Genomic DNA, 16,747 nt, shown 5'->3' with positions numbered 1-16,747 from the left:
TATAGACCTTTCCGAATTTAACAAAAGGACTTACTTGCTAGTAGTAGATTATTTTTCTACATATATTGAGATTGAATTGTTTAATTCGGGTTCTTCAAACTTGGCAATTGTAACAAAATTGAATAGCATATTTTCATGTCATTAAATACCAATGTACTTAATAACAGATAATGGCCCGCCATTTAATTCTCTTGATTTCGAAAATTTTTGCGTTGACTGGGGTATAGACCATATCACGTCGAGTCCATATTTACGAAGGTCAAATAGTCTTGCTGAAAAATCAGTACAAACTATTAAAAAGTTACTTAATAAATGTCTAGAAACGGAAGCGGATTACTTCCGCAGCTTTGCTTCAGTATCGTGCGTCCCCAAAAAGTAATTTTGCAAGTCCAGCTGAACTTTTAATAACTAGATAACTCAGAACGAAATTACCATCATTGTCTAATAATTTAAAGTCTAAATTGCCGAACACAATAAAAGAAGATAATACTTATTTAAAAACAAATCAAAATTCGTCACAAAAAACTATTAGAGCCTTAAAAATTCTAAAGCCTATAGAGATAGGAAAAAAAGTAAAAAAAATTCTATGTCAGTATGGATTCCAGGAAGAATAGTAGAAAGTTGTAAACAGCCTAGATCATTTTTAGTTGAAGATTTAAATGGAGTAGAGTATTGAAGAAATAAGCAACATAATTTGAAAATACCAAATAATGAAATAACTGAAACATCTCAAGAAATTTGTACAAAAGAAAAAGAACAAGTCATAAAAACAGAAACTGAAGTAGTTGTGAAACAAAATAACGATTTAGGTGATCTCGAAACAAATGTAAATATTCAGAGATCAAAAAGTGGAAGAAAAATAATTCCTCCTGAAAGGTTGTCTTATAAAATCACATAAAACTTATTCTAATTTATGTTTTGCGAATATTTTAAAATTACTTAAATATTAAAAATATACATTTATATATTAATAATAATATCATTTTACAAATTTAGAATGTAAGATTTTGGATTGCATAATTAAAGTTAATAATTTCTAAGTAAGTCCATGGACCTAGGTTAAGATTATTAGACTAAGTTATAAAAAGGAAGATGTTGTATAAGTAAGTAGTATAATTACAATTCTGTAATTATTAGTTGTAATACATATTATATATTGAATAAATAGAGAGTCAGTCGAAATTAGACTGTCGTAAGTAAAAGACATATCGTTTACCTTTTTATATTACTCACATAGTTGTGTAAAATATAACAGCATACAGATTGTGGAACATTGCTGCCAGAAAGGTTATTAGAAGTCGAGATGTTAGATTCACAAACACATTCGACAACAGCCAATATCAATCAGACGTCGTTGAAGGCAATATTAACAACAGACAATCGTTTGGAGTGGAAACAAACTTAACGAATAACGAATAACTGACCAGAATAACATAAAAATACAAAAAACTGTCAAAGAAGAAGAAGGCTCTAAAGAAGAAGAAATTGAAGAAACAGAACTCCTAATAACAATAATTTAACTGAAACACCTACTACAACTAAGTGAAAAAGAGGAAGGCCGCGCAAACTGTGTAAAACATTTGCAGAAGAATCATCTAAAAATAAAAGTGAAATGAATGTAGAATACGAACACATCGCAAATCTGATTGAAGAAATGGATCCTAAATCAGCAAAAGAAGCTTTATGAAGTCCAGAAAGTGAAGAATGGAAAAATGCCATGTTGCAGGAATATTCAGCACAATGCTTGGACCATAGTGAACCGTCCAAAGAACAAAGAAATCACCGACACAAAATGGGTCCTGCGAACAAAACGGGATGCCGATTAAACAAACGTAAACGTAAACAAAGACTAGCAGCGAAAGGTTTTACTCTGATATTCGGCACAAATTACAACGAAACATTTGTACCAGCGGCACGCATTAGTTCTGTACGAATGCTTGTAGCATTATCTGTCAAACTAGGGATGATAATCCAACAATTGGATTTTGTCAGCGCTTATCTAAATGGCAAAATCAACGAAGAGATATTCATTAAAATAGCAGATGATTCTATACTATCTTAAGTAATGAAGAGAAAGCGAAATACGAAGCTTTCTCTGACCTGAAACAATCAGGTCGACAATAGTATCAGAAGATCGATGAAAAACTACGTGAAATAGGTTTACTACCATCAAATATTGATCCATGGGTATACCTTGTGATCAAAAAACAACGATAATTTTGATTTTTGAATCCCCACGCTTATCCAATTGGTAAATTTTTTTTATTTTTACGCTGGCAACACTATTATACACATTATGTCAAAGTTTAACACATATCGTACGATTAGTTTTTGTTTGGCGTCTATACAAAGAAGTCGAAAAACTTTCGTATGCCGATTTTTATAATGGATCAAAAATTAAAACAACGTGCGTGCATCAAATTTTATGTTGCATATGGATTCAAGTGTGCCGAAACATTGAAAATATTAAAACAGGTCTCTGGTGATTTGTGTGTGTCGCAACTATGAGTATACAAATGGTTTAAAAGGTTCAACGACGGTCGTACAAGCTTGAACCATGATGAGATTCCTGGCCGCCCAAAAACATCTGTTACTAAAGAAAACATTGAATCGGCGAAGCAGATCGAGTTGGAAAATCGTTGTGTACCAATTAGAGAGATTGCAGTGTTGTTGAGCATCTCATATGGATCGGCCGAACACATTTTAACTGATGTTTTGGGTTTGAAACGTGTCGCTTCTCGGCTGGTGGCAAAAAAACTGAATTTCATTAAAAAAAATGTTGTTGTGATGTGGCCAAAGAGATGATTTCCAACGCATATAGTGACTCAACATTCATCGAACGCATCATACCTGGTGATAAGACATGGGTCTATGAATTTGATATACCCACCAAACAATAATCGACCCAATGGTGCTTCGAAGGTGAGCCGAAACCGAAAAGAGAACGCCAAAGTCGGCCCAAAATTAACGTTATGCTGACTGTTTTCTTTGATACTCGTGGTGTGGTGCACTATAAATTCCTTTCGGATGGTCAAACGGTCAATAAGGAGTATTATTTGGCCGTTATGCGTCGTTTGTGTGAGGTAAAAAGAGGCCAGATTTATGGAAGGAAAACTCATGGATTTTACACCACGATAACGCACCGGCTCACGCAGCGTTCGTTGTGTCGCAGTTTTTGGCCAAAAACTTTATCAATATAATCAACCAAGCACCGTACTCTAAAGATATGACCCCGTGTGACTTTTTCCTCTTCCCCCGACTCAAATTGCCATTGTGAGAAACTTGTTTTGAGACCATAGAGGCCATAAAAGAAAATTCGCTGCGTGAACTAAAGATCATACCTTCGGTGGCCTATAAAACTTGTATTGAAAATTGGATCACACGTTGCCATCAATTTATTGCCGCAGGAGGAGACTACTTTGAAGACGATAATAAAGAAAATTATTAAAAATTAAAGTTTTGCGTTTTTGCTTAAAATTCTTGTTATTTTTTGATCATATGTGAAGAATACACGTGAAATTTTTCTTATAGTAATCATACACAGTGACTCCATCGCATAATCGGACAAGCATTTGTTCGATATAAATGTGCTCTAAACTTTAAAAAAATTTGCTAAAAATATTATTTTTTTTGCTTTAAATTATACTTAACGTACTTATCTCTCTAAATTATAAAAAAAAATTAAAACATTTCTCATAAAAACCGTAAATTTAAAGTAAAAAACAAAACTAACACAATTTATTGCGCTCAACGCATATTCGGACAAAATGAAGCAGCCATGTTAAAAATACAGAAATCTGGCAATGAATATTTTGTTACATATCCTTTGTTATCCAGAACGGCCTGGAGACGATTTGGAACTGATTTCATCAAGTTTTGGTACACTTCTGGCTCTATTGAGTACCATGTTCCGAGTTGAAACTCCTTTAGCTCTACTATTACATTCCTTTTTTTTAATACACTCTCCTAGCTAATTGCTTCCAAAGATGCTCAATTACATTAAGATCTGTGCTCTGTGCAGGTGCTTCTGTGAGTTTGGGGCAGTTCTGAATGAATTAAAGTTTTAATACGCCTGACGTATGCCAAATTTGTTCATTTAACTATCAATAAAATGCAAATTGCCGTCTCCTGCACTCTACATACAACCCCCAACCATAACAGAGCCTCCTCCATTTTTTAAAGTAGCTTTTGTATTGTGATGATTGAATTCTGCATTTGGTTTACGAGATACAAACATCTTATCAACATATTAAATCATACTTAAATTCACTTTCGTCAGTGAACAAAAGTTAGAAAAACTAAAATCATGAATGGAAATGTATTTAAAATAATTTCCCCTCAATTTACCTGATTCCAAAAGCTTTTTGTTTTTAGTAAGTAGTCCTTGGCATAGTTTATTATTTTATTTTTATATTTAATACTTATAAACGGCTTCTTTATGGTAATTTTTTCGTGATAATCGGATTAATGTAATGTATTGCGAATAGTATTTAAGCATACATCTTTCCCAGAGCGGGATTTTAATGAAAATTTAAGGTCTTTTGCGGTTTTGAAAGGATTTTTCTTTATTTCTTTCAATATCGAACGCTCTTCTCGATCATTTAATATTTTGCCTTGAGCTGCTCTGCTCTTATTGGCCAGTCTAAACTCATCATGGGACCTCTAGATAATGTCTTGGATAGTAGATTGACTTATTCTAACTAAATTGGCAATTTCTCTAACGGTTTTACCTTCAAAATTCAATTTAATTATTAATTGTCTAATTTCGATAGTAGATTGCTTTCCATTTGGTGCTATTGTAATATTATTTAATATTATTTAATATTACTTAATTGTTAAATTTTTTGTGAGAATTATTACAGATTATTGTTATTATTACATAAAAATAAAATTATTATTTATTGTTATTATTTGTAAAATAACAGCACTTTTAGCATGGCTGCTTCATTTTGTCCGATTCTGCGTTGAGGGCAAATATTTGTGTTGGTTTTGTTTTTTACTTTAAATTTACAGTTATTATGAGAAATGTTTTAATTTTTTTTATAATTTAGATAGGTAAGTATGTTAAGTATTAATTAAAGCAAAAAAAATAATATTTTTAGCATATTTTTTTAAAGTTTAGAGCACATTTATATTGAACAAATGATTGTCCGATTATACGATGGTGTCATTGTATGTGGACGAACTTGTGGTTGCATCCAACAACAAAATGGAATTAAAAAGATTAAAAGAAGAACTTTCCAATTCATTTGATATGAAAGACATGGGTCCATTAAAATATTGTCTTGGGCTGGAATTTAAATAAAACTTAGAAGCAAACGAAATCAAAATGCACCAGTGTAAGTACACGAATGAAGTTATACGACTATTCCAAATGCAAGAGGCTAAGGTATTATCAACCCCTATGATCCCAAATAAAAAACTTAGCAAAAGCATGTGTCCAACAATAAGTGCAGAAGAAGAAGAAATGAAAGGCGTTCCGTATCAGAACTTAATCGGGTCCCTAACATACTTGGCTGTATGCAGCAGACCACACATATCTCATGCCCTGAGTGTACTTAGCCAATTTAATTCAATGTTTGGGCGACAATACTGTACCGTCGCTAAACGAGTGTTAAGGTACATAAAAGGCACAGCAGAGAAAGGAAACTATAGCTCTGTCATCCACCCAAGCCGAGTATATGGCTATATCCGATGCTACGAAAGAGGTAGTGTACTTAAGGTGATTTATAACAGAAATGCCTGTCGGACAAAAACCTGTGGTCATCTTTAACGACAACCAGGGTACATGCGAGCTCACCAGAAATCCCGTTTTCCATAATAGAATGAAGCACATTGACATGAGGCATCACTGCGTAAGAGAACTAGTGAAACAGAACGAGATCAAGCTCAAGTAAATTCCAACGCAGGAAATGATGACTGAGGTACTGGTCAAGGGACTGCAAAAGCAGGGGCACAAAAAATGTCAGAAGGGTTTGGGCATGCAGAGATTAATTAATTTAACTAACCAAAAAGGAAAACTAGATTTGTAAAACGAGTAATTTTTTGAATTTTATTTTTTTTTTTTTTTTGAAGCAAGTTTAATTGACATATTGTATGTGGTGTTGTGAAGAGTGTATGGGATTTGAGGGGAAGAGTTGTAATACCAAATACCCATGTGCACTTTACAACATCGCTAGCACAACAATTACTCGTTACTATAAATCTGACAGCAGAGTAGAATACATATAGTCAGGGTAAAGATAAAACCTAGCAACAGTAATATGCCGAAGAATATATAGTGACCGAATATAAAATAAATTACAACAATAACATTCAAAATTCCTTCAATTTTGGGCACCTATGTAAGAAGTAACGAACGTCTGCTGTTTCACGCAAATAGTATGAACTATATACTGCATCTACGTTGCTAGATGCGATATAATTGCTACTATTCAGCTTTATAAGATCGTACTTTAATTTTCCAAGATAGCTTATGTGACTTATATCTAAATATCTTCCGCTAACTGTATGACACATGAATTTATGGACATTTGTTGGACTTTCAAGTTTTATTTAAACTGTTGTTATGCTTCTATTCCTTTAAATTTTTTTAGCAAGGTTTCGGTATTCCAATTAACGCGATTTGCACTAATCCCATTCATTTCAACTGTTTACTTAAATTGTCGATTTTTTTTGACTTTTTTGCTTCAATGTGTTGGAAATTATATCAAATCTGGCACATGCGAAGACGACAATGTAAAAAGAATGTATTAATATATGAAATAAGCTCTTTCTATTTCTTCTTTCAAACGAACAAAATACAAGCACAATTGGTTTGTGATCAGTAAAAACCACAAATAATCTTATATCAAGAGAGGTTGTGGTCCAAGACGGGGTCAACATAAATTGAAATCGTAATATAGATCATTCTTTTACAACTCGAACACCTTTCTGACCTCATGATCTCCGATTTAGCTGAAATTTTTTTTATGATCTCCTTTCATAAAATAAGAAGACCCGTATCTCGGGAAAAAATTTTGTGATTTTTTCCTAGCAAATTTGGCATTGTAGACACATTTTCAAATGCCTATATCTCAAGTTCTATGAAAGGTAGAAACTTGAAATTTACAGCGTTTCTAAGTAATTGATTGAACTTTTACAAATTTGTTTAAACAATTAAAATTGTTTATATTTATGTACTAATATTAACCGTTAAATTTCAAAAAAATTTTTTTTTTCTAAACTATTTTGTGAATTTTCATTTTTTATATTTTATTTAGATTCAGTTTTAAATTTTACTACGAAATAAAAATTTTCAAGTAACCGTTATATTTTGAAATTTAATATTTAATTTTTCTTTTTCTCCTACAAAGCATATCAAGCACATGCATAATACATTTCCATTGAATAAATTTTGAATTAAATATATTATATTAATGTAGCATATATTAAATATATTACAAATATTCTTCTATAATATTATTGATTTCGATTAGTAATAAAATTCTATATGAATATCAAAATTTTCTGGACGATATTGTCATTAGAAGTACTATTAAAAATAAACTTATCCTTCATATCACACCAAACATGTGCACACGATTTTTCATTAAAAAAAAAGGAATATGTCACACAAATTTTTTTTTTTACTTTTGATTCACATTAATATATAAATTCTACTTAAAAAATAAATATTTCAAGTGTGATATTCCTTTTAAAAGTAATTAAAAAATAATAATTTATCAGGTGTCCTTCATGTTGCTCATACGCAATATATTACCATTAAATCAATTTTCGAAGAAAAACAATGCAAACATTTTTATTTTTTATATCTAAAATAAATGTATATTAAATTATACATAAAATGTAACCATTTTAAATTAGTTCCGCATCATTTCTGTTTTTAAATTATGAATTTTAACATAATTAAACCGTTTAATAAACTGTTTTCTTATATAGATGAAATAAAAAGTTAATTAGTTCCACACTAGCTGAACTAGTTTCATAACTGCAGCACATAATTACACCTACAACATGGGAGTGGTATAGGAAAGAAGGACTATCAATTAATACTACTAAAACAACCATGATACCATTTACCAGGAAAAGGGCGTTTGGTATCCGCATATCATTAGTCCAACCCCCTTCTTTGGCTTCAATAAAACGAACATAAAACAGAAGACAAAAAAATGAATCCAAAAAAGTATCTATGAATACTGGAATGGAATAGACGGCCTATATCATTCCAAAAAATTCTTAAATTTTGATGCCAAAAGAGCAAACACCGCTCTCAACCTAAGCAAGAAGAGTCTAAGTCACTCTCTGGTGGACTAACAGGCCACGCCGCATGTTATAAACACCTCTTCCTGTGGTGAGGAAGAGTCTATGGAACATCTGATCACTAACTGTGATGCACTAGGCCACATAAGAAATAAAATTTTAGGTACATACCAACTAGAGGATGAAGACCTTCGAAAACTGCCTCCGAAGGAGCTGGTTCGATTCCTCGAGATACTAAATATCTAAATACGAAGGGGTGCATAATAGATCAAACTGATCGCAGTGCATAGGGGCCTTAGCCTAACCAAAAAACTCCCAAATACCATTAACAACCTTTTTTGGTGTTATTTATTATTTTGCTACAGTTGGAAAAACATTCTTCACAGGTCAGAAATGTTATAGGAAATAAACTGTAACGAACTAAAATCAAGACATTTTTTAATGGTTTTAACATTGATTTCATTAATTCTCATTTCATTATTGATACATAATCTGTAATGTCTAAAGAAGAAAATATTTTTGCCATTAATACTTTTTTGGAATTGAGAATAAAGCAGTGATATTTTAATGTGCCTTTAACTGATGTAGCTTCTTTAAAGCGTTGTTTAATCTTATTTTCTTCTACTTCTTAGCCCATTAAAAAGTTCCTTTGGTGTTTGCATTGGATTATTTATTCGTTGAAGGCTAGCTTTTGCTAGCTTTTGCTAGCTCCTCTTTAAGGTATCAGCTAAGCCGTCGCATGGTCCCTTGCTGTGTGACGTTGGGAAAAAGTGCCATTCTGCTTCCAAACCAATGTCCGCTTTGTGATGAGTTAAATTAATAAAATTCTTTTTATTTTTATATTGTAAACCAGATCCATCGGAAAAATAAATAATTTTTTTAATATCCGTACTTAAAATTTTAATGAATTTGATAGCGTATTTTTGAAACAAATGTACAGCAGTTGTGTTATGATGTAAGCATTCAGATAATTAAGTTTGTTTTTTTTTGAAATCATTTATTTTCGTATTATTTTTTAAATTAAAAATTTTTCAGCTATCAGACAAACCACAATAAAACGCTTTTATTTGGAAATTTGAAGCAGATATTTCGTTCTTTATTTTAGAATATCCTCAGTGCTGTAATTATTATCCAAAAAATAATTACAAAAAATTTTTTAAAGTTACACATTACAATTAAAATAATACCTTAATTTTTAATAAAAAGCTTAACTTAATGTTTATGAATTTAAAATTAAAACAATATATACAAAAAATTAACATATATATAAAAACTGACACTATTGAACTCAAAAAAATAAAATGAACAATAATTATTTTTATTTTTAACATCACATATGTTAAGTGATCAGACAATAATAAACATAGAAACAAAAACAAGAAAATGGAAAAATATATGTTAATCTATTTTGTTATGTCAAAGAACTTTAGTACAACTTGTATAGTTGTCTTTGTTTTTTAAATTCAAGAAATGTAATATATGTACATTATTATTATTTCTCTTAAAACGGTTCTGTATCAATAGGCGTATTCGGTGGCTCGCAAGTACGGCAAAAAACAGCAAGTTGTTGGCCTATGCAGGCCTATACTGGCCGCAATGTATGCAAAACAACAACACTATTTTCTCTACCTCGGCCAGCATAGTTATGCTGGCCAACCACATCGTCCAGTAAAAAAAAAAGTGTTACCAACGCAATAAGCGAACTATTGTGAACCTTCATTGAAAATTCCAACGAATAGTGCAATCAAATGTCAAAAATTGAGGAAATAAAAATTCAAACAGATTTCAAAAATTTGAAAAATCTTGAAAAGTAACGAAGAAATAATAAGAATGGAGAAATCATAAGTATTAAGCACATTGAATTTTTTATTATGTTAGTTATTACCAAGTAACATTTATTTTATTTCATTTAATTTGTAGTTTACATATGTAAAATTAATAAACAAACATAATTTTTGAAGTTTTTCTAAAAAATTTTTTATAGAAATACACCCAAACTATGGACCACAAAGGAAACGAAGTGTTTTCTAGAGTGCTACTTGACACGAAAGGAAGACAATCTTCAGAGGAGGTTGTTGCGGCATTCATAACATTTAAAAAGTCCGTGAAACAACTTGCATCCCTCGGCCACTGCAAAACGTTGCTTCCTTCTCCCAACATCGACAGTACCTACAAAAATTTACTTATCTTAGTGTTTTATTTTTAAATTTCCAATATTCTTACCATTCCTTTTAATTCCGTGTTCATTTTAATTTTATAATATTTTTATAAAAATATATTTGATTTATATGCACAATACAAGATTTGCTGTTTGTCAAAACAAAACATTTGACAGATTGCAACAGTGATGCCAATGACTCGCGTCATTAGCATCAACATGGCCAACATAGGCCAACATGCATTTTTTGCCGTACTTGCGAGCCACCGAAAAGGCCTAATATTAACCGGTCAAATTGATTTCTTTCTCCTTTTTGTTTTCTTTTAACCGATATTTGTCAAGTAAATTAGAATAACGAGCACTGAAACTCTCTGCGTCTTTTTTACCACCTGGTTTTCACCACCTGGTTATAATTTAATATGATGTGTATTACTTCAGCTAGTACTCTTTTTGGTAGTTGTTTTCAATTTCAAGAATTGAAACTTCTTCGAAATTGAAAGTATGTCTAGCTGAATGATGATGTTCAGATAGGGCGGTTTTTTTATAATCATCAGCGCGTCTGCATGTACTTTTATGTTCACTTAACCTTTTTGATCATTTTCGTTTGATTTGATAAATTTCTTTTTTTTCTTGATCTTTCAGCTTAGAGAAAAAGACATTGGTTGTTTTTAAATTATATAATACAACGTCAATTATTTGTTCTTCTCTGAACAGTTTCGATATTTTTTGAGATAATCCAGGAATGTTTGGAAAAGTGCACCTTTTTTTAATATTATTTGAATTGCTCACTGTTGTGTTTTTAACTAATTGTGTATGTTTATTTGAAAATAATATTTTGTTAATGAAATATTTGGGGTAGTTATTATTTTTTAGTATTTTTTTAATTTGTTTAATATTATCTTCCATAAATATTTCATCACTCAAAGCTTTGACTCTGCTTATAAAGTTTCTAACAGTGTTGATTTTCAGTAAAAAATTCAATAATCTACCTGAAGATGTCGGTTTTTTATACCAGTTGGTGATAATATTGTTCTCAGTTCTCATTACCATTATATCTAAGAAAGAAATTTTTTATTGCTCTTCAATTTCATATGTGAATTGAATGTGCGGGTTCACATTGTTGAAAGCTGTAACCGCATTTTTAACTTCGCCTTTGGGAATTGCAAATAACGTGTCATCAACATAATACATAGCTAGACATACTTTCAATTTCGAAGAAGTTTCAATTCTTGAAATTGAAAACAACTACCAAAAAGAGTACTAGCTGAAGTAATACACATCATATTAAATTATAACCAGGTGGTGAAAACCAGGTGGTAAAAAAGACGCAGAGAGTTTCAGTGCTCGTTATTCTAATTTACTTGACAAATATCGGTTAAAAGAAAACAAAAAGGAGAAAGAAATCAATTTGACCGGTTAATATTGATACAGAACCGTTTTAAGAGAAATAATAATAATGTATATTACATTTCTTGAATTTATAAAACAAAGACAACTATACAAGTTGTGCTAAAGTTCTTTGACATAACAAAATAGATTAACATATATTTTTCCATTTTCTTGTTTTTGTTTCTATGTTTATTATTGTCTGATCACTTAACATATGTGATGTTAAAAATAAAAATAATTATTGTTCGTATTATTTTTTTGAGTTCAATAGTGTCAGTTTTTATATATATGTTAATTTTTTGTATATATTATTTTAATTTTAAATTCATAAACCTTAAGTTAAGCTTTTTATTAAAAATTAAGGTATTATTTTAATTGTAATGTGTAACTTTAAAAAATTTTTTGTAATTATTTTTTGGATAATAATTACAGCACTGAGGATGTTCTAAAATAAAGAACGAAATATCTGCTTCAAATTTCCAAATAAAAGCGTTTTATTGTGGTTTGTCTGATAGTTGAAAAATTTTTAAATTAAAAAAGCATTCAGATATACAGAAAAAAGTTTTATTTGTAGTTTTTATTTTTATCACGGTTGCAAACGGATGAACGGATGCCTGATTATTATTCCAGTGAATACCTTGAACAGAGTTTTGAACAACAAAAGCATAAGTTTCGGAAAAATCACACAAAACTATGCATTCATTTTTTGTTAAGTTGCTTTTCTTATCATTTTAAAACTCTGCCTGTTTTTTAACGACAAAGGAATGCAACAGCTTTTTGTCTAAACCGTCTTTTAAGGATTGCAAATATTCGTCTATTGATGATGTCAAAGTTTTTAATGTGCTTCTCTCTTCACGAATCAATTGTTTGTATGGCATGATGGCATCAAATATCTCCAGAAGTTGTGCATTGATATTTTTAGTTCCAGGACATTTGGCGCAGGTTCCTAGAAAGCATTCTGTGCTTGAAGTGTTGCAAATCATGCGCTGTAGACAATCTTGATAGTTATTTATCGGCTTTCTACAGCATGCAGTCAGTGCTTTTGTATTCACTCCATCTATCATTAATCGTACGTTTTCGTGTATGGAGCACATACAAACAGAATATGTACTTGCTCCTGCAAGAATGCAATGTTGTGGTCGTAAAGATGCAAATTTAGAAAAACTACATTCGAGATCCGGCTGGTTGAGTTTGAAAAAAATATGCAACTCCTTCAAATTGCTTAGAATGACTGGGCTTCTGTGGGTTCATTTTCAACTTCAGCGGATTAAAACATTTTAAGTCATTCAGTTGCGTAGATGCATTTTATTTTTTCCAACGTTTGGCATTATCTAAATGTTCTTACTTATTTGTTCGCTTTCAAAACATAAATTGAGGACTTGTCAGACTTACTTAACAATTTATACCTAATTTGATTCCAGTATCTTTATAAGATAGAAGTACCTAAACTCTCCATATCGATTTATTTACAGTTCATTTCCTATAACACTTCTTACATATACAGAGTATTTTTCCAACCGTAACGAAGTAACACTTCACCGAAAAAGGTAGGTGTGATTATCTGCTGCAGTTATCTAGGTAATTCGGCTAATTAACTTTTTAATTCATCTATATAAGAAAAAAGTTTATTAAACGGTTTAATTATGTTAAAATTTATAATTTAGGAACAGGAATGATGCGGAACTAATTCAAAATGGTTACATTTTATATATAATTTTAATTTATTTTAAAAATAAAAAGTAAAAATGTTTGTATAGTTTTTCTTCGAAAATTGATTTAATGGTAATATGGTGCCTATGAGCAATGTGAAGGACACCTGATAAATTAATTTTTTTTAATTACTTCTAAAAGGAATATCACACTGGAAATATTTATTTTTTAAGTAGAATTTATATATATTAATTTGAATCAAAAGTAAAAAAATATTTGTGTGACATATTTCTTTTTTTTTTTTTAATGAAAAATCGTGTGTACATGTTTGGTGTGATATGAAGGATAAGTAAATTTTTAATAGTACTTCTAATGACAATATCGTCCAGAAATTTTTGAGATTTATATAGAATTTTATTACTAATTGAAATCAATAATATTATATAGAAATATTTGTAGTATATTCTTTGAAAATTTATTCAATGGAAATGTAGTACGCATGTGCTCGATGTGTTTTGCGGGAGAAAAAAATATTAAATATTAAAATTCAAAATATAACGGGTACTTGAAAATTTTTATTTCGTAGTAAAATTTAAAACTGAATCTAAATAAAATATAAAAAATGAAAATTCACAAAATAGTTTAGAAAAAAAATTTTTTTTGAAATTTAACGGTTAATATTAGTACTTAAATATAAACAATTTTAATTGTTTAAACAAATTTGTAAAAGTTCAATCAATTACTTAGAAACGCTGTAAATTTCAAGTTTCTACCTTTCATAGAACTTGAGATATAGCCATTTGAAAATGTGTCTACAATGCCAAATTTGCTAGGAAAAAAGTCACAATATTTTTCCTGAGATACGGGTCTTCTTATTTTATTTCAGCCAAATAGGAGATCATGAGGTCAAATCTCCAAATAGGAGATCAAAATCCGCGCACTAAATTTAGGTGAACATTTAAAAGGCTTTTCGGATGTACCTATTTGGAATGTATATTTATAAGGAAATTTTGAATTCGTAATAATTAGTTTATATATTAAAGTTTGAATTATGCATACAAATACAACACAAATATTTTAAATCATAAGTACAATTTAAAAGAATCAGTAATTTTTAGTTCTTATTAGTATTGCATTAGTAAATTTATTTTTGTATATTTAATCAGATTTAAAAATACCTATGTGTATTCAATGCTTGGACACCGACTTTTGATTTCAATGCAATTCGTTTATATAAATTTAAATATTCAAACATATGTATATTTACTGCAATATACATATGTTTTTATACGAAAAAATAAAAAAATTGACAAAACAAAATTTACATACTCTGTGCATAGGTTCCGGTTCTTCTGATAATTCGTCCAAATTTCCAGATATAGCACGTTTAAGAGCAGGAGAAACTTCATGCAGCGTTCTCAAGCCAGCTTGTAAAGTAATTGTATTACTTTCTAATTGGCCGTCTTTTCCTTCTTGTTCTTTACGTTTCTTAAATCTTCTAAAGTAGTCTTGAATTAAATATGTGGCATAGAATTTACCTACTGTTACTTCATCATCATTTCCAGGAGGTGGGACTACTTGATCTAAAAATTTTGGATTCGTTCGTTTCCATATTTGCTTAATTGTTGCACGTAAGTCTGCATTTGCATCATCTATATTACCGTCTGTTTTTATGCTTAGGGATGTACGTACAACAGCAAAAAGTGTGGCATTGAACAAAACTGTGCCGTCTGAATTTAGGGGCATATTCATAGACACCAAGCGTTTACAAGCCATACGATGTGGACACAATTTTCCAAATCCTAGTGGTGGAGAAATTTTGCGCAGAAGTGTTACTACATCCAAATGTTTAATGCGACCTTTCGCATCTGGGTCATATTCACTCCACAACCGTATAAATTCATCTAAGTGATGAGGTCCTAATATGGACCAGTCTCTCGTCAGGTAATCAAAATTATCCATAATGACTGCAACAAATAAATTAATTATCTGGAATAAAAAGAAATTTTGAAAAAATATATATAATACATATATAAATACACAAAAAATATATATAATACATATATAAATACACAAAAAATGTGGTAAACTACTATTAGTTAGTTAACTACGAGTATTAGTTAGTTATCAAACTAACCACTACATTACGAAAACAATACACATAAATTTGTGACTATGACAAATTTTCTTTTTTATTATTAATTTTTTCACGGGCTAATTGGTCAGTTATTAAAAAATGATCTTTTTTTTTTTTTTAAAATAAAATTTTTTGTTTAGTTTTATAAGATTTTTATTGTCCAATATTTCGACTATAATCTATAGTCATCATCGGGGAACTATACATATAAATACATTGTAATTAATATTAAGGTATACATTACATAGAAACAATAATAAATTACATTTACATTGAAACATGAAACATACATATGTATTTATTTTTGTTTTAATTTTTGAGTCGTTACTTCGAAAATGTTAAAATGCGGTTATTTTTGTTTTTTAAAATATACTAACTTTTATTTCGAAAGTTTTTTGTGTATCTCTACACGTGTTTCGGCAAATTCGCTTTTGCCTTCATCAGGAGAATTCCTAATATTAAAACATCTAGCAATCTTACAAACTATTTATACCATAAACATGTTATTTTTAATACTAAACTTAATATTAATAAATCCTAAGGTTATTGTCCTTGAGGGTGACAGGTAAGAAATGGTGGCGGGGTTGGTCTGGCGTTGTTTTTTTTTATTTTTACATACAGATAGTTAGGTTGACTGGTTGTCGGTTTTTTGGGATGTATCTAAAAAGGCACGATGACACGTTGCCTTTGTCGCCGTTGAGTAAATTTGTGGTATGATGTTTGTGTATTTCGATGCTTTCTGCCGTTTCTAATTTCCAGCTATCCCTTACATTTTTGATTATTTGGGCGTTATCCCTGTTGATGTGGTGATTTTCCTTTACTATATGTCTGGCGACATTTGATTTTATGTGGGGGTTCATTTTCTTCGGTGCTTCTCTTGCTTCCTTCAGGTGTTCTTCAAGTCTTACTGATAAGGATAAGGTGATATAAAAAAGATGATGAGGTAGCAGCTATTTTGCCATTAATAAATTCGAATGATCGTTAGTGGATTTGTACAGCAAATAGCGTGACAATCCCGGCGAGAACAGCAGTGTTTATTTCGTTGAAATTTGGAGTGATAACTGGAGAAATGGTGGTACATAAGAAGGAAATTCTACCAAATTTGTTTGTAGGAGAATCACTCACAAAAGTACGAAGGGGTGTAGGATATG

The 16,747-nt window shown here is 30.4% G+C and overlaps 1 protein-coding gene across 1 annotated transcript in view; it reads right to left on the bottom strand.

The window, feature by feature from the left end:
- The window catches only part of LOC119675355 (voltage-dependent calcium channel type D subunit alpha-1-like), a 61,999-nt gene extending 46,556 nt beyond the window's left edge, over positions 1-15,443 (bottom strand). The window contains exon 1 of the mRNA XM_038086552.1: positions 14,789-15,443. Coding sequence (XP_037942480.1) covers positions 14,789-15,421 — 633 coding nt within the window. The 5' untranslated portion in view covers positions 15,422-15,443. The remainder of the gene's footprint in view (positions 1-14,788) is intronic.
- Between the last annotated feature and the right edge of the window lie 1,304 nt (positions 15,444-16,747).

This window comes from Teleopsis dalmanni, chromosome 2 (assembly GCF_002237135.1).
Source record: "Teleopsis dalmanni isolate 2A chromosome 2, ASM223713v2, whole genome shotgun sequence".
Classification (NCBI taxonomy): Eukaryota; Metazoa; Arthropoda; class Insecta; order Diptera; family Diopsidae; genus Teleopsis; species Teleopsis dalmanni.
Note: the sequence above shows the minus strand (reverse complement) of the source record. Positions and strands in the feature narration are given on the sequence as shown.